The 27,783-nt window shown below is 53.7% G+C and overlaps 1 protein-coding gene across 1 annotated transcript; it reads right to left on the bottom strand.

Moving 5' to 3' along the window:
- RAB20 (RAB20, member RAS oncogene family) lies at positions 1–25,735 on the bottom strand. The gene is made up of 2 exons (XM_032402616.1): positions 25,193–25,735; positions 1–1,037 (listed from the first exon to the last, which is right to left on the bottom strand). Exons 1-2 carry the CDS (start codon positions 25,362–25,364, stop codon positions 505–507), a joined length of 705 nt encoding a protein of 234 aa, XP_032258507.1. The 5' UTR covers positions 25,365–25,735; the 3' UTR covers positions 1–504.
- Between the last annotated feature and the right edge of the window lie 2,048 nt (positions 25,736–27,783).

Here is a 27,783-nt window from a genome sequence, read left to right as displayed (position 1 = left end):
TCTCCTCATAATCCTTTTTAATAATGTGCGTAACTCACACGGCTGCAACCAGTATAAAAGCGGTGATTCTGGATTTCGTATAAATTAACAAGCCAAGAATCATGGTGACACATCAACACACGGGTGCCAAGCGGTAGGACCAAGGAGAGACCACAGTGAAGAAAATGTCTGCGAAAACTCGGAAGCGGGGCAGGTGCCCACGCACGCCAGGTGCCGCGGAGCCCGGCCACAGGCTTCGGTGAGGCCAGGATGTTAGGAAAGGAGCAGCACCGCACCAGGGTCCCTGGGAGTCGTGGCTCGGAAGAGTGTTCTCTGCAGGCGATTCAGCTGGCCCTCACGTCCCCCACGGTGATGCAGACGGAGGAGCTGTGCCCGTGGACCGCCGAACACCCGCTGGCATTGCCCCTGGACGTCCCCCTGCGTGTGCAGCCCGGCTACACAGCTCCGCGCTCCCACTGGGTCAGCCCCGGCCCGCTGTGGACCCTGGGGCTCGGGGTCCCTGAGTCAGGAGCAGCACCCGGATCTGGTCCGTCTGGGGGTCTTGCAGCTGCTGACGTCCACGGTCTGCGGCGGCCCCTGGGCTCGCTGCCGCAGGATCACGGGCACCACCATGTCGAACAAGGTCTCAAACAGCAGGTCCACGTTGTACCCGGTCTTTGCGCTGGTCTCGAAGCACATCTGCTCAGCGGACGGCACATCCTTCTCGTCCAGCATCTTGTACTTGAGGATCTTGTTGTAAAGTGCCGCCGCGTCCTCCAGCCGCACCGGCTTGGGCACTTTGGGCAGTCCGCCGCCGCCGCCCGCCGTCCCGGGGCCGTGCCCTTCCTTCTCCCGGCTCTCTGCGGCCCCGGCCTCGACGAGGTCCACCTTGTTCCCCACGATGGCGAACAGGCAGTCCGTGCTGGCCGTGTCCGTAAGACCCAGGAACCTGTCCTCCAGCTCCAGCAGGCTCTGCGGGTGGTTCACGTCGTAGGTGAGGATGACCGCGACCGCGCCCCGGCAGTACATGGACCCCAGGCCGTGGAACTGCTCCCGCCCTGGCCGGGAAGACGGAAAGACAGACGCGGGTTATCTCTCGTGCCAGGACGCACCCACCGACCACACCGCACGGCAACCCCAGAGGGACAGTGGAAGCGGACCCCGAATGCACGTGTGGCTGAAGCCAGGCCGGATGGAGACACTGGCTTGCACAAAGGAGTGAGGGGCCCAGGCCCCACGGGATCCAAGGGCAGCGCCCTTCTGCTCTGGGAGGTGCACAACAGCCTGGTTTCCAGGCAAACCTTTGAATTTTACTCCATGCACGTAATTCAGAGGCAGGGTCACGGGCTCATCCTACTTGGGTAGAAGGGGATCCCTGACAAAAAAGAAATAAAGAACCTTTTGTCTGTGAGTCTTAGGAGCATGGACTGAAGGCATGTTACCTACACACATGTATTTATTTAAAACGTGTCATTTGCCAATAATTCACTGTTTTCAGCCAAATGACCAAAGAAACACAAACAATGTCTACCCCAATTCCCAAACATTCTCAAACAGCCCTGACATAGGCCAGGCTGCATCCTCACTTTGGGGCGGGCCGGCTGCCCCCCATGTCTGGCCCTGGAGAGAGCAGCGTGCCGAGAAAGCCGGCCCGGGCCTACACCGGACCGCTGGCTTCTCCCTCGCACGGAGCCGCACCCAAAGCCAGGGCCCCCTGCCTGTCCAGCAAAGCCCCAGTGTCTCCCCAAATGATCCGGAGGGGAAGGGGTGCTGAGACGGGGCCACCAGGGCTGGCAGGGGTTGGAGGCAGGCGTCCTGGCGAGATGCTGAGAGTCGACGTGATGTGCCAGAAGGCAAGTCTCCGAGGGCCACCTGCTGACCAGCGGCGTGCAACCCAGAGCAGCACGCCTGCCCTTCCGCACCGACGGCAGGGCCGTCCTGGGACAGATCATCTCATTACAGGTTCATGGCAAATTACACTGCCTGCCGATGGGCAGAAAGTCAGCAGCCCCCCAGCCCCCCCGTCGCTTTCGGGACCCACCCCGGGAGGCGATGATCAAGGAGTCTTTAGAAACAAATGTGAACACTGGAAGCATCAGGTATTAGCTACGAAGAAAAGCAAGACCGGCTTCCCCACCATCAGCCCTGAGCTAGGACTTCTCCGGCAGACACTAATCTCGTCTCAAGCGAGCGATCGGGGCATCGTGAGGTTTTCCAACAGGAGAAATGCTTCCAGCCCCCACCCTAGCTTTCCCGAGGCAGCGACTGCGGGAGAGGCCGGGGGAGGGTCTCCAAGTCCGCGGCACAGTTCGCTGGGGACAAACAGGCAACTGTGCTCAAGCCCGGACCTAAAATACTTCTCCTTTCCAGATAAAAATGTCTGATCTGCCTTTTAAAAACGAAAAAAGTACATAATATTGATACAAGGAAAAATCATAGTAACTAAGGAAGTAGGAACCAAAGAAGCCCATATGCTGGCCTGACGAGTCCATCAGAGCCTCTGTTACAATCCCATCACCTACCGGCCCAGGCGCATGCAGACCGGTGCACTGCGGCCACCGCAACTGAAGAATTTACAGTGAGGCAGTCTGCATACCTGAAATGCTTAAATTCTGTTTTAGATCGAATCTGCAGCGTGTAGGCTGCTTTCCCATGAGTGCAGTGCCCGTCATGGGCGGGCCCATGCACAGGGAACAGAATTCTGAATTTAATCCCAAATGAATTCAAGTGGGTGCCCTGGTATTTGTGGCATGAAGAGCACAGCGAAGCTGGTGGGGGAATCCGTAAGACTCGGCCTTTTGACAGCTGGTTTTGCCAATTCAGTGCTTGAACTCAGACTCTCTAGTGAGTTTTCCGGTGACCTGGGGACATGGCTGAACCGCGGAGTCAGGCTCCTACCGCTAACCCACGGTAAGCGTCTGCTCCTGGTCCACGCGGGGCCGTGTACCAGCTCCCCTCCCGGAGTCTCTCTCTCTCCCCCCACCGCGTTCCCCAGCCTGGGGCCCCACACACCAACTCCAAAGCCCCGGGAATTCCCGTAGTCCCCCCTCCTTGGCTTCACTGAGGAACTCAACAGCCTCATGGTGCGATTCTGGGGGCGTCAGGGCACCAGGCTGCCCCACCCCAGCCCTCAGAGGGCTGGGGGAAAGATCATGAGCTGTTTCAAGTTTAACCAATGCAGCTGCGGGTCGGCGAGTGCCAAACCCTAGGCCGGGTGACAGGGCCAGGCTGCCAGGCTTGGCGGGCCCCTGCCGTGCGGCCTGCCAGCGATCCGGGGGCGCGAGTCCAGGAGAGGGGCCCAGCCTCCTCCACCTCCAGGAAGCAGCCTGGGCTCCCCCTGCGGTGAGTGGTCCACAGGGCTGCAGGTCGGGAGCCTGTGCGATCGTCCAGGAATTCTGGCTCATCCGGGAAGCAAATCAAGACGTGACCCATCTCCCTGAGGTTCCCCCACATATTCACATTTGTAGGAGCTCTTTCTTTTTTAAGGCTGAATAATCTCCCATTGTATGCATGTGACACACTTTCTTTATCCATTTATCTGTCAAAGAACATTCGGGGTGTTCCCATGCCTTGGCCACCGAGAATAATGCAGCAGGGACACAGAAGTGCCAGTGAGCCACTCCCGGGACGGATACTGCAGGATGCCACCTATCCTGGGGCATCTAAAATAGCCACATTCGGAGACTCAGAGACCGGCCTGGTGGTCGCCGGGGCCTGGGGGCAGGGGAGGGGAGAAGGGGGAGAGGGTGGGGGAGGAAAGCTTGGGCTAGTGACCCGGAGAAGCTGGGTCAGCATGAGGACACTGGACACACCCACGCGGCCTTCCCAGTAACCACACAAAGGGGGCCCCCCCCCCACAGCACAGAGGGAGAAACCGAGACCAGAGCCCAGAACTGGGACCCTGGCCCAGGTACCAGGCAGTCTGTGGTCTAACCACCCGTGGCAGAGCCAGACTCTGGGCACAGACCATCTGCGTTCGAGTCCCCACAGCGTGACATCGGGCAAGTGCCTTTGAGCCCCCGTTCTAGTCGCCAACCAGTGGCCAGTCCCGCCCGAGGGAGGCTGTGAAAGTGTAAGTAAGGGACACGTGTAAGCTCCCAGGAGTGAGCCTGCTCCTGCTAAGCCCTCAGTCAGATTCCTCCCAGACGAAGCACAAACCCCTCCCCGGACCCCGTGTCCTGGGCTCTTGATCAGACGTTCACACTCCGGCTCCGAGAGCCTGGTGGCCACGTCTGCCGCTGACCGATCCCATCCACCGGTCTTATTTTACGAGCCTTCCTTTTGGAGGACAGCCTTCTCCCCAGTTCCGGGGCGCGTTACCGGATCGGCCGCACTGTATCCGTGGAGCTGAAAACAGCCCGGCAGCAGGCACGGGGGGACACGAGTCAGCCGCCCACACGACCCCAGGCAGCTGCTGGACCAGCGAAGGTAAACTGCTCGACTGCCTTCTCTCCCACCCTTGGCCGTCCTCAGCCCGAGGACCACCGGCCCTTGACCCCGAGACTGCTTAAACAGTCTAAAATAATCAAATGGGTGGTGTGGCCATCAGAAATCACAATGCTGGCTGCATGGTTTAAACATGTGCATGTTCGGGGCGCCTGGGTGGCTCAGTCAGTTAAGCATCTGCCTTCGGCTCAGGTCATGATCTCAGGGTCCTGGGATCGAGTCCCACATTGGGCTCCCTGCTCCGCGGGAGGCCTGCTTCTCCCTCTCCCACTCCCCCTGCTGTGTCTCTCTCTGTCAAATAAATAAATCTTTAAAAAAAAAAATGTGCATGTTCTATTTCATTATTTCTAAAGTAAGAATGACGCGGGGGCCCCCCCACCTGAGAGCATGTGAACCAGGATGCGACCGGGGTGTGTGGGGGGCGTGGGTACCACTGTGATCTGAGAAGCTCCCCAGAGAATGCACGGTGCGGCCCGAGGGGAAGATCCCCACCTCACTTGGTGCAAGCGGGAGAGAAAAAGCCAGTTGTTAACATATGAGAATCAGAAGGCTGCTGATCAAACAGTAAGGTCTACCAGGAAACAGACACAAACACAAAAGAAGGAACTTTTTGGGGGGCCTGGCGCAGAGGGGCAGAAGAGGAGAGCGAGAATCTCCAGTGGACTTCATGCCCTGCACAGAGCCCAACGCGATCCTCGATCCCACCACGACCCTGAGATCATGACCTGAGCGAAATCAAGAGTCAGGCGCTCCACCAACTGAGCCATCTGGGCGCCCCGAAGGAGGAACTTTTAAACGTCCTGCATGGTCTGGAATGCCCACTGGACAGGAGTGCACAAAAACACCGATGTGACCACATGAAAAAGACAAAGAACTCAGATCACAGAACCAGAGATGGGAACGGGGAGAGAGTGAGGGGCAGGCGTGGAAACAGCCTGGAGGAGCCCAGTCAGGGCCGAGCTGGGCCGCACCTCCCTTTGAGATCCTGTAAAAACACAATCCTTCTTCCGATGCTCTCAGGTCCCACCGTGGTGTTATAAATACGACCTGTAAGATTACCGTAGCTCTCTTTCCTATCACTGGGTGCGTTCTGCCTCAAGTTTACCATCCCAGGCAAAATCTAGAACATTCCCACCTGTCTGTCGGTGTTTCTGACCTGACGGTGAGCCCAGCTGGAGAAGGGCCCACGGAAACAAGTACTCCCAGGAAGGCTCACGAACGTTTAGGCTCCTTCGGTGCATTAACAGAAAGGCAGCACCTGTCCCCCCCGGGGTGATGAAAGGACCAGCCGCTTCCCCCGGTGTGTGCACACGGCAGAAGCAAGGACACTTCCTACGAGGATCACCGTCTGCGCAGAGGTCCCAGTCCGCGCGGGTGAGTCTGCCCCCACAGACCGACCTGTGTGCCAGCTAACCACCAGGCTGCCCGGTTCTGTGCTCCGGTGTTAGTGTAGACGTGGCCACGAAGGTTATTTTTCGAGACCTGCAATCAACTTTGAGTAAGTAGATCACCTTCCACGATGTCGGTGGGCCTTATCCAATCAGCTGAAGGCCTTAAGAACCTGAGATTTCCTGGAGAAAAAGGATTTCTGCCTCAAGACCACGGCCTGAGTTAAAAAAGAAATCTCAGCCTGCTGCCCTGCAGACTTGGAACTCAGGACGCAGCACCAGCTCTTCCCTGGGTCTCCACGTTGCCACCCTGCCCGGCAGAATTCAGACCTGAGTCCCACCGTCGTGGGAGCCAAGGCCTTGCCCTCCCTCCCTCCCTCTCTCCCTCCCTCCTTACTTCTTCATATACTTCATATTTATTTATTTACAAATTCATGAATTTATACACTGTATTTATATATAGATTTTTATATATTTATATAATATATATTTAAAATATAAGTTATACGTAATTTATATTACATGTAAATATAAATGTTTTGTTGTGTATTTAATTATATATTAAATATATTTTTATATATAAACTTACATTTACATTTTTATATTTATATTTATTTCCATATCCTATTGGTTCCGTGCCTCTGGGGAAGCCAGACGATCACACCTGGAGCCACCCCATGGCGAACATGTCGCCTCAGGAATGAGGCTGTTAAAAGCCGGGGCTCCCCAGAGGGTGGCACTGTCTCAGTGGCCCATGTCCCCTCCGGCTCCCCCATCTCCACACTGTCTCCTGGGAGGCCCCGATCCCCTGCTGGCCCCTCACATGGTGACCTGGGGGCCGTGAGCAGCACACCTCCCGGGCGGGCAGTCCGCCGGGGCCCCCAGCCGGGGCCCACCCCCAGGCCCGCCGGGCGCCACAGCCGCTCGTCCACGGGAAGGAGGGGGTCCTGAGAGGGGCTTCTAGCAGCCACACACATCGCTGCGACCCAGACCGGTCACGTCTTCACTGAGGACTGCCTGCCCTGCTCCCGGGCCCGACCGGCTCTCTCCCTACACGCAGACCCCGCGGGGCAGCCTCCTTCCCACAAAACACACAAGCCTCCTGCCGGGGCTTCAACAACTAAACAGTAAACACAGGAAAGCTAGGATTTCCAGATCCGAGATCTAGAACCTTTATGGTGGATGGGTGAGCACAGCACAGGGACCGGGGATGGAAGAGGGAATTAAAGGGGGCATTTTCTGGGGTTTGAAGTGATCTCCTCCTTCTTTCTACCTTTTAGTCTTGTTTCCCGTCCTATAAAAGACAGAACTGCTACGGTCCCCCGCCGTCTGAAGTGGGCGGAGTGGTGGCCCCCAGATGCGTGCGGGCCCTAAGCGCCGGAGCAGGTGGACCGGCCTGAGAAGATGCGGGTATCAGGGGCAGCCAGGCCATGGCGGGGTCCTTCCAGCGGCAATCCACGCCGGGGGCGGGGGGGTGCGGGGGCAAGGGGAGGCACAGAGGCTGACACACGCAGAGGGACCACGTGGCGGCAGAGCCTGGAGGGGCGCGGCCGCCTGCCGCCAGCAAGGGGCCTCCAGAAGCTGGGACAGACGCACGGAACGGATGTCCCTCCAAGCCTGCAGAGAGCACGGTGCCGCCCGCACGTTCACTCCAGACCTTCCAGAACTGACAGAACAAACCCCCGTGGTCTGAGCCGCCCAGGACTCACAGTCCTCGGAGGGCCCCGGGCTGCAGGCCAAGGCCTGGCCTTCCACGGACGCCAAAGCCACAAATCGAACAAGAGCAGGTCCACGTGCAGGGTCAGGCTGCCCAGAGAAGCTTCTACTTCCTCCCCTTGGCCCTCCCACCCCCTCCACATGCAGGAGATGAGCTGGATATCTGTGGCCTGCAGTGACCCAGCGAAGGAGAAGCTGACCAGATGGCTCAGACAGCACTGACCTCGGGTGCCCCAGCCCGTGGGGACAAAGTCTATGTCATCTCCTGAGCCAAGTCAGCGAATCTGCTGACTTCCCGCAAACAAGTCACGAATCACACAGCTAAGTCCCGGTGGACAGCAGCGTCTAAAATTGCTTCACTGTTTCCGGCTCGACCTGGGGCTGCCACAGGAAGGACCTCTGCCCTCTAATCTGATCGCTCGAGAACGAACCAACCACCCACGTCCGGTTCGCTGTCTTCCTTGAGAAACGCCAGAGGGAAGAAGCGGTCACCACTGACAACTAACAAGTTTGCCACCAAGGAGGCGGCAGCTGGTGGCACCCCAAGGAAAGCTGTCCCAAGACCAGGTGTCGAAAGCACAGGTGGCCGGCAACAGGCAGGTTCGGGCAGGGGGACGCAGTCCCCGTGAGTCGGGAGCTCCTCCTTGCCGAGCGGGCAGAGCGGAACCAGTGTGGACTGGCCGTTGGCTCTTGGGGCCCTTGCATGAGTCTGGGGTACTCAGGCCCCCCCGCGGCACCTGCTGCTTCCTGACACGTGCAGACGCCTCGCGGGGACCGCACACAGGCCGCCCCGCAGGGCAGGAGAGGACCCCGGCCTTCAGGGTCAGAGGCCCCGCTCCCCAGCCCCAGCTCCAAGTCCTACTCGAGCTTAGGGGCAGACCTGGGCTTGAGAAAAGAATGCCAGCATTTCAAAATCTAGAAGAAAAAGCGACCGGGTGGTTTCTGTCATACCTCTGTTATCAGAAATTGAACAAACTGAAAAAGGCCAGATAAGCACAAAAAGCGAAAAGCCTGGGCGGTGGAGCCAGCTCCCGCCAGACCGCGGCTTCCTCCCCGCGAGGCGGCAGTGGGGACGAGTCTGAATGAACCATTCGCAGTTCTCAGACGGGTGGGGCTACACTGGGCATCCGCAGCCCCATCCCGAGGCCAGGCCCTTCCCGCCGCACGGGCAAGGCCAAGCCCCCCAGCTCACACGTCCCTGCACGGCGGACCCTCCCGGACCCTGTCCTGGGCACCACCCGAGCCAACAGCCATCAGCTGGATGGTGAAGAGCATCCCTGCCGCCAGAAGGGGCCTCCAGAAGCCGGGACGGACGCACGGAACCCACAATAGGAATGGGGTTGTTTTTCTGCCAGAAGGAAGAACTAAAACCCAACACCAAGTAATGAACCACACCAACAAAAGAGATGATTCAATAACATTTTAAAGATAAGTGAGTAATTAAAACCCAAGAGTCCAATCTAGTTGCTTGCATGTATTGTATAGCTCCTTACATTTTGTTCTTAGCCTGACACCATTAAAAGGTCTTCAAAACCACGGCCCGCTTCGTGACACAGAGGGAAATGGCTGTTCTTGTGGCCACGGAAGGCCAGGCGCCTCCACGGGACCGAAAAGGAAAGCAGGGCTGCAGGCCACGCCAGGGGTCGGGGCCCGTGTCAGGAGACGCTCTCCTCTTACAAATAAAGGCGCCCAAACCCACAACGATCTCCATCTCGCAGAGCCACCGCGTCTGGGACAGAGAGAAGGCTGCTTCAGAAAAACGATCTTGCACATTTCAATATACACAACGTGCTTTTACCCAAATCAGCACATGTGTCATTTCTGCGGTTTGTTTGATGACTTGAAGACTAAAACCAAAAACAAAGAACGTGTCGTATGCCCAATGAACTAAATAATGAGCCGCACATAAATTAATCCTCTGCCTGTGACTCACCAACCAGGCTTTCTAAAATAACTACTAAGGTTATATAATAACTGAGGCTTAATTCTCAAATTACTTCACTCGCCTCAGACATGAGTATACTAAAAATAATTCAGTAATACAACCAAATAGTTCAAATAAAGATATGATCTCTAACAATCTAATATTAAGAAAAAGAGGCAAATCCAAAGAAAAGACACTTACATAACAGAATTAGCTCTAAAAAAAAAAAAACCTCCCACATACCAGTATATTTGATCCAATCTCCTTTACCTCCAACAGATACGCTGTTGTCCTGTGATAATTAACCTTTAGAATGAGATTATCAAAGAAAAATTATTTGCTAAATGCTCTACTTACTAGAAGCAGGAAACTAAAATCATTTCAGGCTTTTTAGTGCAAGTTTTTACTTGTTTCAAAGTCGAGACTTTGCAAACACCGCATGAAGAAAGAGAGATTTCTCAAAATACTAAGTTATCTAGAATAGCCTCTTATCTGGAGTACCCCATTCAGTAAACATCCCAGTTATTTCTAACAGCTTTGCCATCCAGAACAGCGTTTTATTCTTCTCCATAATAGAAAGTCTTCTGGGAAATCTACACCGCAGAAAACAAATGTTTTTCTGTTAATTCTATCCCAAGGGAAGCATATTAAACCTTTTCTGAACAATCCTAAGGAATCAAAGGATTTCACAGATGTTTATGATGTCTAGTTATCTCTTGCTTAACAGATTGGGTATGTTCTCATAAAATTCCCTGGAGAGTACTTTATCCACTGGCAGACACTGTGAAACCAGGACCCCCTTCTGGGGACGGCACGGGCAGCCTGGGGGTACCTGGGTATAATTTCATCAATTTAACAGTGCAAAAACCCTTGTAAATCCATCATATTAAAGTATTTTATTAGAACTCGTTTTTTTAAAGATTGATTTATTTATTTTAGACCGAGAGACAGAGAGTGAGCAAGTGTGTGAGGAGGGAGAGGGCAGAGGCAGAGAGAGAGGGAGAAGCACACTCCGTGCTGAGCAGGGAGCCCGATGTGGGGCTCAATCCCACGACCCTGAGATCATAACCTGAGCCGAAATGAGTCGGGCGCTCAACCGACTGAGCCACCCAGGTGCCCCTTGTTAGAATTCATTTAATCCTATTTAAATATAACTATATTATGCTGTACATAAAAGTAAATTTTGGGGGGCGCCTGGGTGGCTCAGTCGTTAAGCGTCTGCCTTTGGCTCAGGTCATGATCCCAGGGTCCTGGGATCAAGCCCCGCATCGGGCTCCTTGCTCCGCGGGAAGCCTGCTTCTCCCTCTCCCACTCCCCCTGCTTGTGTTCCCTCTCTCGCTGTGTCTCTCTCTGTCAAACAAATAAAATCTTTAAAAAAAAAAAAAGAAAAGAAAAGAAAAGAAAAACTGTCTGTGGGCGCCTGGGTGGCTCAGTCGTTAAGCGTCTGCCTTCGGCTCCAGTCATGATCTCAGGGTCCTGGGATGGAGCCCCACGCTGGGCTCCCTGCTCTGCGGGGAGGCTGCTTCTCCCTCTCCTCCCCACTGGTGCTCGCTCTCGCTATCTCTGTCACTATCTCTGTCTCTCTTAAATAAACTAAAAAAAAAAACTATATTTAGAGAGATGACAGATAGATGGATAGAGAGACAGAGAGACAGAATTGCATGTGAAAAACAGCACCCACTAAGAACACCAGAAAACCCGAAAGGCTGAGTCCCTGCCGGTCTCGACCTCACAGCTCGCTCCTGCAGCGGCCGCAGCAAGCCCAGAGCACTTCTCGTCCACCTGGAGATCTGATTCGGGAGGGCAGGGCAGGGCCTGGATTCTCCCGGCCACGGACCAACCTTCGGGAAGCAAGGCTGCAAAGCCTCAAGCAGTCTAGGGGCAGCTCTCGTCAACCCAGGATGAGACACAGTATGAACACAGTTAACTCTGCAACCCAGCCTGGCTGTGACATTTTGCACTTGACCCCCTAGTGCCCTCTCCTGAGACTCAGCCTGCTCACTTCCCGGGAGAGGAAGGGGCTGCAGGTGGCTCGAGCTGAAACGGGCCACTTGCCAGTTAGAGCTTCACTCGAGAGCAGGGGCCTGTGGCTACACGGTAACCGGCCAGAGTTAATCAGATTGGAAATTAATTAGGTTTGGAATGTGCCTTTGCAGCTGCTGTAGGAAAGGTGCACAAGCAAATAATAGATCAACCAGCTTCAAAAGTGGGAACAAAGTGTCCTCAGACAGGATACAATCACAGTGCACCCCCCTGCTACGTCCAAAGCTCTGGGAAAGGCGAATCACACACTGTTCTCTTCCACGCCTAAGGCCAGGTCCTCACAGGAGAAGAGTTCCGGTGAGGATACACACTCAGGAAGCATTTAAAAAGTCCTCCACTCAGCCTGTCTTTTCAGGTTGTAGGACAAGCAGCAGCCAATCTCAAAGGAAGAACTGCTTCCTCTGCCTCTGGTTACTGACACAGGTGTCCTTGGGCCTCAGTGTCCCCAGCAGTGTCCTCGATTCCGCTAACCACGTGTCAGCACTCCCCCTCAGAACTGCCGGTAAGAGCTAACTCTGAGATCCCACGTCAGGTGCCAGGCGGAACGTCAAGCTAGACACGCGTGCACACACGCATTCGCAGGCAGGCATGTACACGCGTGTGCCTACGTGCTCACATGTGCAGTTCGTCCTCCCCCACTGTATGGGGCACATCTCACAGATCTGCAAGCAGAGGCCCCAACCGCTCATGCAGCTGCTCAAAGACCCCCAAGAAGTAAGCAGCTCCTAACACCGACAGTGGAATGAATAGTCTGCATGAGGAAGTGCCAGACAATAAGGGTTTTAAAAGCAATGGAAGGGGGCGCCTGGGGCGCTCAGTCGGTGGAGCATCTGCCTTCGGCTCAGGTCATGGTCCCGGGGTCCTGGGATCGAGCCCCGCATCGGGCTCCCTGCTCGGTGGGGAGTCTGCTTCTCCCTCTGCCCCTCCCCCTGCTCCTATCTCTCTCTCTCTCTCTCTCTCTCTCAAATAAATAAATACAATCTTTAAAAAAAATAATAAAATAAAAGCAATGGAGGACCTCTAAATTCTGTTAAGAAAAGAATGAGATTTGGCCAAGCATTTTTTAGAGCAATGCTACTCTGAAACGTGTTAAAAGGCAATTTTTAAGAAAGGACAAAATCATGACTCCCAAACAGATATAAAAAGTAAATATTGAGGCACCCGGCTGGCTCAGTCAGTACAGCATGCAGCTCTTGATCTCAGGGTCGTGAGTTTGAGCCCCACATTAGACGTAGAGCCTACTTTAAAAAGAAAAAAGTAAATATATGTTAAAAATCTTACTTAGCTCATATAATGAGGGAACCAGACAGATGTCATCACTGAAACACGTCAAGGAGACACAGCCGTGTCTCCACCCGCATGAGGTCCCAGGAGGAAAGACTCTGCCTCATTCACTGCTCGTCCCCGAGCTCCGCATGGCGTCCGATGCGTGGCAGGTGCACAGTGCTGACTGAGTGAGCGAACCAAGGGATTCACACCTCCTGAGTGTTCACTCTGGACACAGAATGAGACTGAAACCAGAGGGAGCTTGGAGGCGGCCACACAAGACTCCTCGACCTTGAGAGTCAGCACAAAGTAGGGAAGATAACAAAACCCTCCCCGCGCGCCCCAAGAACAGGTACAGAGCATGTAAAGGGCACAGTAAGAGACTATAGAATATGATGCCCTTTAATGTTCAGGAGGGGGCCTCTTTATGTCCAGCATTCCTCATGTTTAAGCAACTAATGATTACCATTCTTGGACGTGGACCAACATACTACCATTTTACTTTTAAATTCTTTATTCCTATTGGATAATCTGACTCCACAGGAACAGGGGTCGTGTGGTCTACTGACTGGAAGCTGGAGCTCAGCATTTGGCAAAATACATGAAAACTAAATGTCCAACCCAAACCACGCCCATCAATAATCCCAAAAGTTATTCCTTAGCAGGTCAGAGAAAAGCCATGAGATAGGAACAAGGACAGCTCTCCCCACCTTACAAGCGCTGAGGGTCCCTGCTGGGCCCCTGGGGAAGGGAGAAAGCCCATGTGTGGGTCTACTGAGCCACACAGGGCCCCTCAAGCCCACCATCCTAAGCTTCAGAACCAACCCTGGAAATCAGGTTCACTACTACAATTTGAGGACGAGATAAATGAAACTCAGAAACAGAAAGGACAATATCCTCACAGAAAAGTGTCCCCACTGATTCAACCAAAAAAAAAAAAAAAAATCCCAACTCCCAAACGCAGCCATGAGTTGAAAGTTGGCACCACTAAACTGCTGAGTGGCATGAGTTACTCCAAGAAATGCCACAGACAACAGCTTTTCACAAGACACACAGTCACACATCAGCCTTCTGTTTCTGAGCAGAAACCCTGCTTTTAGGGAGGACACAGCCGACTCGCAGGCCACCCGTCTCTGCGTGGGAACACAGCCCTGGGGGGCTTCCCGGCACACAGGCTCGACCAGCCCAGAGTGTTTGTGGACAGGCCAGGCTGAACGTCCGTACCACAAACCAAAGGGAGTGCTAGTCCTTCCCCAGGACTCAGACACGGAGACCTGGACGGCCACCAAACCAGGCCCGCGAGCTCATGGCGCCAGGCAGAGCATCCCACTGGCCCTTCTTGAACAAGATTACCCAGGAACGGCGCAGCTGATCAGGGGTGACAGATTCGGGACCTCTGTCTCAAGGGCAAGCCCAACACCGTACTGACCTACTGGCTCTCTGAGACAACATAATCTCGGGCATGGAGTATATAAAGCTCAGGTAACTCTATGTGGGAAAAGAGGGGAGGACGCGAATCCTGTTAGTTATGAGACGGGTGGCCCAAAGGTTGGAAATATTTTGAACCTACGGCTATCGGCTGCTGCACTTCACAGGCTCTAAACAGGGGCATGGGGTACGCGTGGTCACATCGTGTGTGCGCGCAGAGACCGCGTCCTGCTCACAGCATGCCACGGGTTCACCTCCCTTAGACCAGAGGCCACCTCTGTGAAGGACATGCACGCTGCGTGACCAAGTGCAGAAAGCCTGGGGCAGGCTGCCCAGCTCAGCCACTTTCGGGGAGGCTGTTGAGACGGGGTCCCTGAAGGACGGCGCGGTAGCTAATCAGCCAACACAAACAGTAGCACATTCAAGCTGTTCTTTACAGCTGAACATTAACTTTCAAATGCGGGCAAGCATTTCAGGTGTAACCTGAACGAAAAGGCTTCCTACATGGGGTGTAGCAGTTTATCTACCCCACAATCTCTCCTGATGCCTGTGAAGGCTCCTAATAATGAAATTAAGACCTTTCAAAGGATAAATAAGGAAAACAGATCAGCAGAATACAAAAATCAAAATGAGTGCAATAGCTATGCAACTTTAGTTAGAACACTGCATTCTTGGGGCGCCTGGGTGGCTGGGTCGTTAAGCGTCTGCCTTCGGCTCAGGTCATCATCTCAGGGTCCCGGGATCAAGTCCCGCGTCGGGCTCCCTGCTCAGCAGGGAGCCTGCTTCTCCCTCTCCCTCTGCTGCTCCCCCTGCTTGTGCTCTCTCTCTCTGCCAAATAAATAAAATCTTAAAAAATAAATAAAATAAAATACCCCTCTCTTTAAAAAAAAAGAAGAACACTGCATTCTTGGGGCTCCTGGGTGGCTCGGTCGTTAAGCGTCTGCCTTCAGCTCAGGTCATGATCCCAGGGTCTCCCGGCCACACGAAGCAGCTGTAAGGCACCGAGTGTGACGGGCGCCCCCGGGAGCCAAGACGGAGCCCTGCTGCTCCCACGGTCCGGGCCTCCGGGACGGCAGGGGCTGCACATCGGCCACCCGCACGCCCCTCAGCAGACAGCTCCCGAGCGGCTTCTCCCAGGGGTGCCACCTTGACCTCCCAGCAGACTGACGCAGGGGAGGCCTGAGGAGCACAGGGCCTCTGAGATGACATCACCGCACAGGACACAGAAAGGCACGGAGCAGGGAGAAACAGCACGGACTCCCCACACTCTGGCGCCGGCCCCTGTTCTGCCACCAAGTGGCCATTGGACGTGGGACACTAACTTCCAGGGTCTGTCTCTTCATCTCAAAGAGGAAGAGGCTGAGAAGACGCACGGTCGTAGGGAATCGCACCAGCCTCTGCCATTTCAGCCTGTGCCCCATTACACGGATGGGACCGTGAAGGACACCGGCCCAGCCAGGACGGGAGACCCTGAGCCGCTCCACAGCTGGATCACGGCGCCCGCGAGGGCCAGACTGGTCTCGCGTTTGCTGCCAGCAAACCCACAGAGGTCAAAGCTAAGCTCCTCTGTGCCCACGGGTCCAAGGCCATCTGATCCACGTTAAAAAGGAGCAGGAGGGGGAGGTGTGGAGGGAGCTGAGCTGTTTCAGAAGCCGGAGCCCAGCACGCGGAGAGGCCAGGCCAGGGGGACGTCAGGGCCACAGGACAAATCGACAAGCATTGATGAAACACTCTGTAGGAGTTACAAGCTCAGCTTGGCGTCTGTTGAAATGCAAACACTGGAGGAAGCGCGTGCATGTTGGTTAGCTCATGTTGGTTAGCTCGAGCCAAGCAGGAAGGCAGAGCTCAAGAAAGGGCTGGATTTTGAATGCTGGCTGGACGTAATTTATCACTGGAAACCAAGGGATTCATGGCCACAGCACCTCTCACCAAGTTCCACAAGTGACCTTCTTTCTAAAAAAAACTCTGCTGAAAAACATGTATCATGTGACCTCGCTGATATGAGGAATTCTTAATCTCAGGAAACAAACTGAGGGTTGCTGGAGTGGTGGGGATGGGAGGGATGGGGTGGCTGGGTGATGGACATTGGGGAGGGTATGTGCTATGGTGAGCGCTGTGAATTGTGTAAGACCGTTGAATCACAGACCTGTACCTCTGAAACAAATAATACATTATATGTTAAAAAAAAAAAAAAAGAAGAAGAAGATAGCAGGAGGGGAAGAATGAAGGCGGGGAAATCGGAGGGGGAGACGAACCATGAGAGACGATGGACTCTGAGAAACAAACTGAGGGTTCTAGAGGGGAGGGGGGTGGGAGGATGGGTTAGCCTGGTGATGGGTATTAAAGAGGGCACACTCTGCATGGAGCACTGGGTGTTATGCACAAACAATGAATCATGGAACACTACATCAAAAACTAATGATGTAGTGTATGGTGATTAACATAACATAATAAAATAAAATTAAAAAAAAAAAAAAAAAACTCTGATGAGACCCAAATGAACCATGAAATGTGTGTTTTATGGCCAAGAAAATAAATCAAGACTGAAACCTTACAATTCTTAGGTCTCTTACTCCTAGGGCCGGTCTGCAAACACCCTGCCTCATTTCAGACACACCTGCATTACAGCAGCTGAGAAATGAACGAACCTGCAGTGCAGAATTACCCACACGCACTTGCATCAAGTCAGCAAAGAAAAACCAGCAGCTGACTACTTTCCTCACAAAGGTGGTGGAGTGTTAATTACCTACATAATAAATCCTCCAAGTCTGTCCGTGAAAATGGAAGTATCTCAAACACTATGCAACAAATAAAGGCTAATACAAAAGCCAACCTTTTAACAAATGGTGTTGGGTCAACTGATGTTGAGCATACATCAACCATAAAACCCAAATAGCCTACTCGTAGGTAATTCACCTGAGAGATGAAAATTTATGTTTACACGAAAACCTCTATGTGACTATTTATAGTGACTTTATCCATAATCACCAAAAACTGAAAGCAATCCAAGTATCCTTCAGCTGGAGGACTGACAGGAATGAACACTCACCACAGCACAGATGAATTCAAATGTGTTAAGCGAAAGAAGCCAGACTCAAAATGCTCCATACTCTATGAGTCTAGAAAAGCCCAAACTCTAGGGACAGAGACAAGTCGGTGCTATCTGGGGCCGGGAGTGAGCAGAGAGACTCCCAGGGACACAAGACTGTCGTAAATGGTGGAAATGGTTTGTATTTTGGTTGTGGTCATACAACTATATGTATGTGTCAAAACTCCTAACTATACACTAAAAATGAATTACTGCAAAGACGCAAACATTCAATAAACCTTCCTTAAAAATAAAACACAACCTAGACAATTTTACCAAAAAACAAAAACTATTACCTATGCAAAACTTGTTGCCAATTTTTAAACTACAAAGCCAAAGCTTTTAAAATTCATGTGAAAAAACCTCCCTGGTCTGCCTAAATAGTGGGTTAAGTACGAAACAGGGTTCCACTATGTGTAATTTAAAGAACAGGAGCAGAAATCCGGAGTCCACAGAGGCACGTGCGCCAGGAGCCTGTCTCTCCACAGTCACGCATCGGGACGGAAGATGGGCGAGAATTAGATATCAATATTCTTCACCTTTGCTTTCAGCACTTGAAAAAGATGCCACTTCTTTCTGACTGCCACGGGGTCGATGGGATACCCGCTGTCATTCGGATTCTGTTTCTCCTCTGGCTGCTTCCGAGACTTTTCCCTTGTCTTTTGGTTTCAGAATTTAGTTGTGATGTGTCTTGGCAAGGATCTCTTTCGGTTTCTCCTGTTTGGGGTTCTCTCAGCTTCTGGAACCTGCAGGTTTCTGTCTCTGGCCGAATTTGGGAAGCTCCTGGCCATGATTTCTTCTAGGACTCTGTCAGCCCCACCCTTTCTCCCGTCCTTCCAGAACTGGGACGGCGCGGTGTTGATCTTCCGCCAACCCCCCCACCCCAAACCCCGGGTTGCCGAGCTCTGTTCACCTCCGTCTGCTTTCCCTCCATATTCCAGTGCTGGCCAGTGTTTCCTGCTGTCTTCCCACACCGTTCCTTCCTTTCTCCCCTCCACCTGGCTGGTGAGTCCACCCCACTGCACCTTCTGGTTTTGTTACTGTACTTTTTCATTCAGAAATTTCCCTGTGGGTCTTCTTTAAATCTGTTTTTGCTGAGGCTCTCTATTTTTTGTCATTTGCTCAGGGGTTCATGATTGTTCACGGAAGCAGGCTCAGGATGGCTGCTGTCATCATCCTAACGCTTGTGGGGTAATGCTACCATCTTGTGGGGTAACGCTACCATCTCTGTCAGCTCCGGACTGGCATCTCGTGATTGTCCTTTTTGACTCAGTTGGAGATCTTCCTGGTTCTTACATGATGAGTGTTTTGTTTTGTTTTTTTTATTAAAACCTGGACATTTCCATCCTGTGCTATGAGACATTGGATCTTACTTAAATCTTCCTTTTGAGCTGGCTCATTTGTCCCAGCAGGGGCTGGGGGGCTGGGGGCTGGGGCGGGTACTCTCTCTTTGCTGACAGGTGGAGGCAGAAGCCCAGACTCCCCATGCAGCCTCCACAGGCACCGCTGAGGGGGAGGGCTCGTCACCCCCCAGCGGGGATGAGAGCCCTAGCTCCTACGAGATCTTGATGGTGGGCATGGGGTGCTCCAGCTTGTTCTGAGTGTTTGGCTGGAGTACAGCAGTTCTTGTCTAAAAGGTTTGTTGGGATACCTGGGTGGCTCAGTCGGTTGAGGGTCAGACTCTTGATTTCAGCTCAGGCCATGATCCCGGGGTCCTGGGATTGAGCCCTGCATTGGGCTCCCTGCTCGTGCTCTCTCTCGCTTGCTCTCTCTTTCAAATAAATATTTTTTTAAAAATATAAATAAATAAAAAAGAATGAACAGTCATTTAAGCTCGTGTGTATGTACATGTGTGTAAACTGTGTGTAAACATTTTTTCACAGAAAGGGAAGTTATGTGAAATCTCAACAAAGCAAGAGGGGCAAGTTCGAGTTGAAATTATAAAGCCCAGATTATCTCCCAGAGACATTGAATGGGATTCAGGCATGAGTTACGAGTAGGGTTGACCTTAATTAGTCAAATTCTCCTGAATCAGCACCACACCAGTGAGCCTAAAATACCTCTTCCCACCCCCAGAATCCTCGGCGCCCCCTCCAGGAGGACTCTGGGCGGCCCTCCCAGCACACGCACTGTTCACAGGCGTCCTTTGTCCGCTGAAGTCTCGCAATATAATGGCGCCTTGTCTGCCCCGCTGAACCCAGAACCCTCGGTTCCTTCCACCTGTCTTAACACCCGCATTCATATTCCGGCCACTGTTGCTGATGAAGAGAGCAGAGGAGTTCTGCGAATGCGGCCTCGCACCCAGAGGGCGCCCGCTCAAGGCCACTCGCAGTGCAGATGTGGACCCACCCCCGAAGGTGTGGGCTCACCCGCGTCGCGGGCCCAGCAGGCTTAGCGGCCGATCTCAAGTGCAAACTAAGATTTTTTGAGTGGGGGCTCATGTCAATCTTAAGTCCAAGGCGCCCCCACCCCAGTCCAGCTCAGAGTGGACCACACAGCGCCCCCTGTTGCCTGTAAGTGGTCACGGGCTCCCCCAATCACTGAACGCCAGACTCTGTGGGGAGTTTCTGTAACCACAGAGAGGGCTTTTAGAGAAGTGTTCTCCCCTCTGCATGACCCAAACCAGGGCTCAGCAAACTTTCTGCAAAGGGTGAGATCGGAAAAGTTTTTCTCTTTCTGCGCTATACGGTCTCTGTTGCCACGAGTCAGTTCGACCGCTGCAGGGCGAAAGGCACCATAGTCTCGGGGCGCCCAGGTGGCTCAGTCGTTGGGCGTCTGCCTTCGGCTCAGGTCATGATCCCAGGGTCCTGGGATTGAGCCCCGCATCGGGCTCCCTGCTCAGCGGGAAGCCTGCTTCTCCCTCTCCCACTGCCCCTGCTTGTGCTCCCTCTCTCGCTGTGTCTCTCTGTCAAATAAATAAATAAAATCTTAAGAAGAAAGAAAGGAAAGAAAGAAAGGAAAGAAAGAAAGAAAGAAAGAAAAGAAAGAAAGAAAGAAAGAAAGAAAGAAAGAAAGAAAGAAAGAAAGAAAAGAAAGAAAGAAAGAAAGAAAGAAAGAAAGAAAGAAAGAAAGAAAGAAAGAAAGAAAGGCGCCACAGTCTATAAATGCATCAGCATGGCTGTGTGCCAATAAAACCTTATTTATGATGACTAGGGAGGGCCCGGCTCAGTCTGCTGATCTACAAGAAGGGGATGTCACCCACCAGATGCTCTCCTGTCACACGAACACCAACTGCTGGGCTCAGGACCACCATATTCGGACCTCCAGAACCACTCAGCAGCTGCACGAACGTAATCAGAGAGCCAACGAAGACCTGAGAGCTCCAGCCTCAGCTCCACGGTTTGCACAGGCTGTCCCCTCACTTCAGCACCAAGGTCTCGGGGCTCTTCAACTTCACAGTCCTCACAGGCCAGTCCAAAGGATCAGTGATCAGCAACCGTGTGGTCCCTGCCAAAGAGAGCTACTCGGCAGCTCATCCGCAACACCACCATCTTTGCCCTGTCATTCCCTGGATCCAGGGGCAGCTGCCTCCCGGTGGAGCTGGGGGCTGAGGCTTCTACGAAGAGTGGAAGGAGGATGATGGGGGCTCACGGTCCTCAAGGATGGTCCGTCGCATCTGAACATCTTCAATTGTGTGTGTCTCCCCATCCTTCAGACGCTCACAGGGCTGAGGCCTCGGCTCTGCCATGGGGGCCAAGACCTCTCAGCTAACTTCACGGGCACCATGATTTCATACCCAGACATGCAGCATCTTCTCCTGGGTTGCACCAAAGTTATTCGAGAGAAAGATCTTAAACCAACTGTCACCTCTGGGATGCAAGGATGGTTTGATGTCCACAAATCAATGTGACACATCCCATTCATAGAATGAAAGAAAAGAATCATATGATCATCTCCGTAGATGTAGCAGAACTGTGTGACAAAACTCAACATCCATTCATAATAAAAATCGTTAACAAAATAGGCATGGAAAGAACACATCTCAACATCTAGTCATTACACCAAGTGCTCTGAATCGCCCCTCTCTTTGATCTCTCCATTTATTGCAGAATTACTTACTGGGGGCCCACTCAAGCCTCTCTTGCCCTTCTGTGACATTCTTGCTGCTGGTAATCATGGTCATAAGCCCCCAGGGCTAGGAGATGATTGTTTCTTCATCAAACACTAACACAGCGCTTCCTCGTTCCGGGTACTACTGTTCAAGCACTTTGCCAAGATTAACCTACTGATTCCTATCAACGCTTCAGGTGGGTGCTACAACCGTCTCCATTTGGTAGAGGAGGGAAATGAAGTGGAGACACATAGCCACAAAATCACACATGTGGTCAGTGGCTGTGGCTGGCAGAATGGCACACCCCCACCCCGTAGAGAAGTCCTAAACCCTGGAGCCCGTGAAGACGTTATGTTACATGGCAAGGGGGACCAACGTCGCAGACAAATTCAAGTTACTAACCAGCTGACCTTAAAGCTTAACAAGATGAACCCAGTGGAATCACAGGGGTCCTTTAAATGTGGGGGAGGGGTGCTTGACCAGTCAGGGTCCGAGAGACACGATGAGAGACACCATGGCCTTGAGGATGGAGGAAGAAGAAGCCACGGCATGTGGGCAGGCTCCAGAAGCTAGAAAAGGCACCAAAACAGATTCCTCCCTGGAGCCTCCAGAAAGGAGCACCGGTGGTCGGCACCTCAGTTTTAGCCCAGTTAGGACTTCTGACCTGCATTTTTTAAGCCACTGAGTTTGTGGTGCTTTGTTAGAGTGGGAGCGGAGTACTGAAATAGATATTCGTCCTCGGAGTGGGGACGACTGTGACAAAGTTGGACGTGGCTTTGGAACTGGGCAACGGGCAGAGGCGGGAAGAATCTGAGACACAGGATGGAAAGAGCCTGCCCTGCCTTGCATAGGCCGTTAGGAATACGGATTCTAGCAGCCCTGCTGGCGAGGGCTCAGGAAGAAGAAGGAAGCACAGTAGAGAAAACCTGTCTCGTCTTTCAAGGATGCCCAAGCCGGCATGAAGACTTCAGGCAGAAATACGGATGTGAGGGTGTTGCCAGTGTGAGCTCAGATGGAAACAGGGAACGTGTTCCTGGAGGCTGGAGGAAAGGGGATCGAGAGTTCCAAAGCGGTCTTCGCAGGACAGATACTGGGGATGCAAAAGTGAGCCGTACCCCCCCCCACTTCCAGGGGCTGCCGCCTTGAGGTAGGAGCAATAAAGGAGGGGGCTAGCCTTCCAGGGCTCTAGGGATGGAGTTTCTTTGGATGATCCCATGTGAAATGATACCACTTCTGTCCTTGTTGCCTCTCCCCCTCCCCTGGAGTTGAAAGCCCACGGAGCAGCGGCCCCAGGCGTGTAGGAGGGGCTGGGTTTACCAACCAAAGGCATGACAGAGAAGAGAGTGGTGGCGGATTCTGCTGGGGCCCCATCTCGTCTCTGGGCAACGGCCTTTTGCTTCCAGAACTTATCAAACCTTCACGGTGAATGTCCCACATCTGTCTGCCCAACTAGGCAAGGGTCGGGGTGAGCAAGACACAATGAACGGAATGCACGGCACCTGGACAGACCAAAGTCTGAATCCCTCTTAGCTTCGGCCAGCCTCTATGGCCCCATCCCAGACGTGGACGTGATCTTACCCCCCTCGGGAGGCCTCTTGTGTCACTGAATAAGATACCTATTAACCAGCCCAGCAAACCTCTCCTCCCCCTCCAGCTTCAGGCAGCCAGCCACTCTGCTGCTGGAAAGAAGAGTAAGACTCTCCGACCCCTCCTCTCTCCTCTACGACTGAACAGCCTGACACCCCGCACAGCCCCACACCCCCACCCCACCCACCTCCTGTGACCAGGGCCAGCACTAAAAAAGATCCTCTCGCGGGTCCGTAAACTCTGCCTTGGTTATGAAAAGTAAAATGAACACAGCTTAAAACCCAGTGTCTGTGGAATAGGAAGGACGTTCAAGAGCAAGACAAGGAAAAAGCAGAATCCCCTTCAGGGTTAAACTTTTGAATTTCCAACAAAGATTAAGGAAAGGTATCTATTCATACCTGTCTAGGCATCTAGTCATACGTCCAGGTGGCCCATAACCCCACAGTGGCTGGGGTGCCAGGCACAGAGATGGCCTGTGTCAGTGCTGAGGCCAAGCCTCGGGCACCCTGTGCGTGTGGACACAAGCCAGCCATGTGGACACAGGGCCTGGCCCCCCCGCGGCCGCGGAAGCCTGACCCAGCACACACTAAGGGTTCCAGAAACAAGAAGGCAACACCAGGAAATGAGTCGCCGCCCCCGGCAGCCGGGCGAGATGGCTAGGGCCAGTCATTGGCTGTATTACAAAATCCTCCGATGACCAAGATTCCGGCTGATCATGCCCTGGTCACTGAAGAAAGTGGCCAGTCAAAATCACTTCGCTACTTCATACTCTTGACGCCAGAGACACCTGCTCTGACACCAAAGGTCAGCTCCTCTTCCAGAAACACCACCTCCCACGGAGAAGGGCTGCTTCTGACGGCAGCCACTAACAGAGCCGCTCGGTTGGGGACCCCAACACCAATCCTGCATCATCTCCTTGTAAACCGAGGATAGCAATGAAGGCCAGCCGGCCAACTAAAGGATCAACAGGGCCAGCCTTGTACAAAACAGGCAGCCGAGTCATTTCAATGCGATGTGACTTCTAGAGCTTGAGTTCCATCCCTACCAAATGCTTAGTGCTAGAAAGTCGGCTTTAGGAGAGCATCCGGGAACATCACTGCGCAGCCTGGAGAAGAGCAGGGACGGCTACGTGTGTACCTGGGAGACGCTGTTTTCATAGCATGACTGCAAATCATTTAGTCGGACATTAACCACCCTACTAAAAAAGACAGCAACAAAGAAAGCAGGATGGAGAAGGGTAGGTGGACATCAGTGAACTCCATTAACTCCACTGTAAACAGAGGACTGGTTCTAATCTTGTTTACTTAGCAGACCGGTGTGCCCAAGTTGGCAATCTAAAATTTCTAGACAGGACCTTCGGGGATATAGGTCACTTGTGAAAGTGCTGGGCTTCTGAAAGTCATGCTCATGGAAAATGTGCCCAACGATTCAGTGTCTTTACCTGAGGCATCTTATTCCTTTTCCTGGGGAAGGAGGTAAACTCCATGATAGGACTGTCGTTGGCAGCGTACTTTTGCAGAGTTAACTCACCGAAAGCCTGAATCAAGACCCTGTGATGTGCACTTTGGAAAAATCACAAATACTACATGTACTAAAAATAGTTCATTACTATCTTAAAAATGCTTCTGCAGAAAACCACTTCAAAGCCCCATGACAGATAGGAGCGGAGATCGGACAGGTGGTAAGTGAAGTGGGAAAGGCAGACGTGCTCAGCACTGACAGCAGAAGCCTGAGCTTCCTGGTCTCCTGACGAAACCCCTCAGGGAAGGCCCTGTGGCTCAACTTCCTCCTTTGTAAAGAAGGGGTAATTACACTAGCTTTGCTCACCCCTCCAGGGGGTTGGGGCTATCAAATGAGATCATGTTCCTGAGCGTGGGGTTCCCATTAGCAGGATGATGGGGCTCTGGAGCCAAGCCACCACGCGGTACACAAGACACCAGGAGCCTCTCTCTTTGGATCCAGGGGCACTTTTCAAGTGTCACCTGTATTGTCCCTAAGACCCACCGAGTGGCTGAAGTTTCCCAACCAGCAAAGGAGAACAAGCAGAGGCAGAGAGGGGCCAAGTGCGGCCTCGACCGTGACTAGGGGCCTGATCCCGAGATGGGGTCACACGCAGTGCGTAGGCGGGACCCTGCGCACGGGGACCCTGTCCTGGGGGAAGTCTTGCCCTGGGACACCCCGGTCCTGGGGGATGCTTCTCTCTCGCTGGAAGCACCTGGCCTGCGGAGCCCCAGGACAGTGAGCCCGAGCGGGGCCCGAGCGGGGCCCGCCCTCACCTGCGGTGTCCCAGATGGAGATGTTGTAGGAGCGCCACTGCTTTAGGTAGAAAGCACCGCCCACCGTGCTGACCGTGTCCGGGAAGCGCCGCTCCATGTACCTCTGCAGCAGCGACGTCTTGCCCACGTTCATGTCCCCCAGAAGCACGATCTTCCCGTCGGGCTTCCTCATCTTCCCGCAAGAAGCCCCCTCCTGCCCTCCGCGCCGGTCCCGCCGTGCGCCCCAGGCGCCGCTGGACAGCCGGGCGCCGCCCCCGAACGCTCGGACCCCGGGGCTCGCAAGGACCCAGACTCGCGGAAACCCGGATTCGCGGGGACCCCGAACTTGTGGGGACCCGCCGGGCCCCTCCGGCTCCGACGCCAGGGAGCGCGGAAGAGGAAGTGAGTCTCCGAGCCCGTGCGGGAGCTGGAAACCCAGCCCGGCGCCCACCTGGGGTGTCCGGACTGCAGCTCTCAGCTCCCGTCGGGGGCGCCCCGGGCTCCGCCCCGGGCACGTCCCCCGACCACGCCCGTGGCCACGCCCCCACGCCCTCCCGGCGCCCCGCCCCCAACTTGACCGCGCCCCCGCTGCCCTTGGCTCGGGCGCGGGACCCCGTAGTCGGTCCCGCGGCGGCGTGGGCTGTGCGCGGCCGGGAGGCTCGCTCGGCAGCTCGCGCACGTGCCCCACGGCCCCGCCGGAGGGGGGCCCCGTCCCGCCCCCGCCGCTCCCCCAGCCGTGCGGATCCCCTTATCTGCGGGGGCGCAAATGTAGCCACTGGTCAAGGCCGCTGTAAGAAGTTTTCCTTCAAGGGGCATCTGCGCAAACCTTTCAGCACGTTGATGATTAGAAAGCTGGGGAGGCGCCTGACAGTGTCGCTTTTGTCTGTCGTCTTCACTTCCGCACGAAGTCGTTTGCGCTGCTTTGTATCTGAAAGGTGGGCGCCTGTGACCGGTTACAACTTTGCAGTGGAAATTTGCCTTTGTCAGTAGCAAATCCTACTAGCAAACTCTTTCCTCCTGCCTGTTTGGAGTGAACCTTGAAATGCTTCTAAAATGTGCAGCGTGTGGGGTTTAGTATTTATTCTAGAGAAACTGCTGAGGCAGACCTCGGTGCTCTAGTCTGAATCCCGGTAGGCGGTTTGCTGAGATCGCCGTGTGTGCTGGCGGGTCCCTGTCGGAGGGGGGTGGGACATGGCCCTCTCAGGTGCAGAGACGGGGTGCGGGGGCAGAGGTGTGGGAGCGTCTCCCGCACTGTGAGGCCCCGGAGTGGGAGCTCACGGCCCCGCCGACTTTTCCGAACTCCGGCTTTCTCTGTCCAGACGCCTGCCGTCTTCCCACCTGGCCAGTCCACACTGCGCGTTATCTGCCCCCACACCCTGCCCAAGGTTTTTCCAGAGTTCTCCTCTCCCCTCCCCTCTCGGGCCCTATCCTGCTTTGTTTTCTCTTTTTTTTTTTTTTTCTTTTTTAAGATTTAATTTATTTATTTGACAGAGACACAGCGAGAGAGGGAGCACAAGCAGGGGGAGCGGGAGAGGGAGAAGCAGCCTTCCCGCGGAGCAGGGAGCCCGATGTGGGACTCGATCCCAGGACCCTGGGATCATGACCTGAGCCGAAGGCAGACGCTTAACGCCTGAGCCACCCAGGCACCCTATCCTGCTTTGTTTTCTTGCCGCTATCTCAAATTGTATAGCTTATTCACACGTCGAACCCTGCAGCCTCCCTCTCCAGAATGCAAGCTCCCTAAGTGGAGAACAAAGGCACAAAGGAAATGTAGATAAAATTAAACTTCCTTATAACCTGCGGCCCATTGACAAATACTAGAGGCAGGCAGAGTATAAGATTCCTCCGGGAAGCTCCCAATCTTAATGTTAATGTCTTGCTAGAGGGAAAAAGGGAAAAACAACTTGGTTTGATAATAGCCAGGCCTCCAGGATTCTGGGTCTTCTTTAGCATATGAAAATCCTTTTGGAAACTCCTTTGTCTTTACCTCCCCCAGTTCCAAAGTCTATAATCAGTTGCTCCTCACGATCCCAGCGCAGCTCTTTTCTGCCCATGGGTCCTGTCTCTGTGCTATAATAAAACCACCTTTTTGCACCCAAGACGTCTCAAGAATTCCTTCTTGACCCTCAGCTCCAGACCCCAACATTTCCACATCATCAAGAAGGGACTTTTTGTGTGGTGCTCCCCAGTGAGCCTGGTGAAGCCTATCTTGCACACAACAGTTGCTCAAGAAAGCTTTGAGTCAAGGGCGCCTGGGTGGCTCAGTTAGTTAGGTGTCTGACTCCTGGTTTGGCTCAGGTCATGATCTCAGGGTCGTGAGATCCAGCCCTGCGTCGGGCTCTGCACTGGACATGGAGTCTGCTTAAGATTCTCTCTCTCCCTCTCACTCTGCCCCTCCCCTTGTGCTCTCTCTCTTTAAAAAAAAAGGAAAGAAAGCTTTGAGTTAGGAAAGAATGGATGAGTTCACCATCCTGGTGAGACCAGAAGCTGTGTCCTGCAAACACATGGTGACCAGCTATGCCACACCCTCTGGGTTGGCTCACCTGGGCGGGCCCCTCCTCCAGGCCCCCCTCTGGTGAGTGTCCCCCACCCCCCAGCCCTCCCATGCAGTT

The sequence above is a fragment of the Phoca vitulina genome, unplaced genomic scaffold (genome assembly GCF_004348235.1).
Source record: "Phoca vitulina isolate PV1807 unplaced genomic scaffold, GSC_HSeal_1.0 scaffold5, whole genome shotgun sequence".
Classification (NCBI taxonomy): domain Eukaryota; kingdom Metazoa; phylum Chordata; class Mammalia; order Carnivora; family Phocidae; genus Phoca; species Phoca vitulina.
Note: the sequence above shows the minus strand (reverse complement) of the source record. Positions and strands in the feature narration are given on the sequence as shown.

Bases quoted from the DNA above. Each gene is read 5' to 3' on its own strand.
- RAB20 (XM_032402616.1), bottom strand. From the start codon at position 25,364: ATGAGGAAGCCCGACGGGAAGATCGTGCTTCTGGGGGACATGAACGTG. The intron at 1,038-25,192 runs GTGAGGGCGGGC...CTTCCCGGCCAG, and splicing joins CTCCATCTGGGACACCGCAG to GGCGGGAGCAGTTCCACGGC.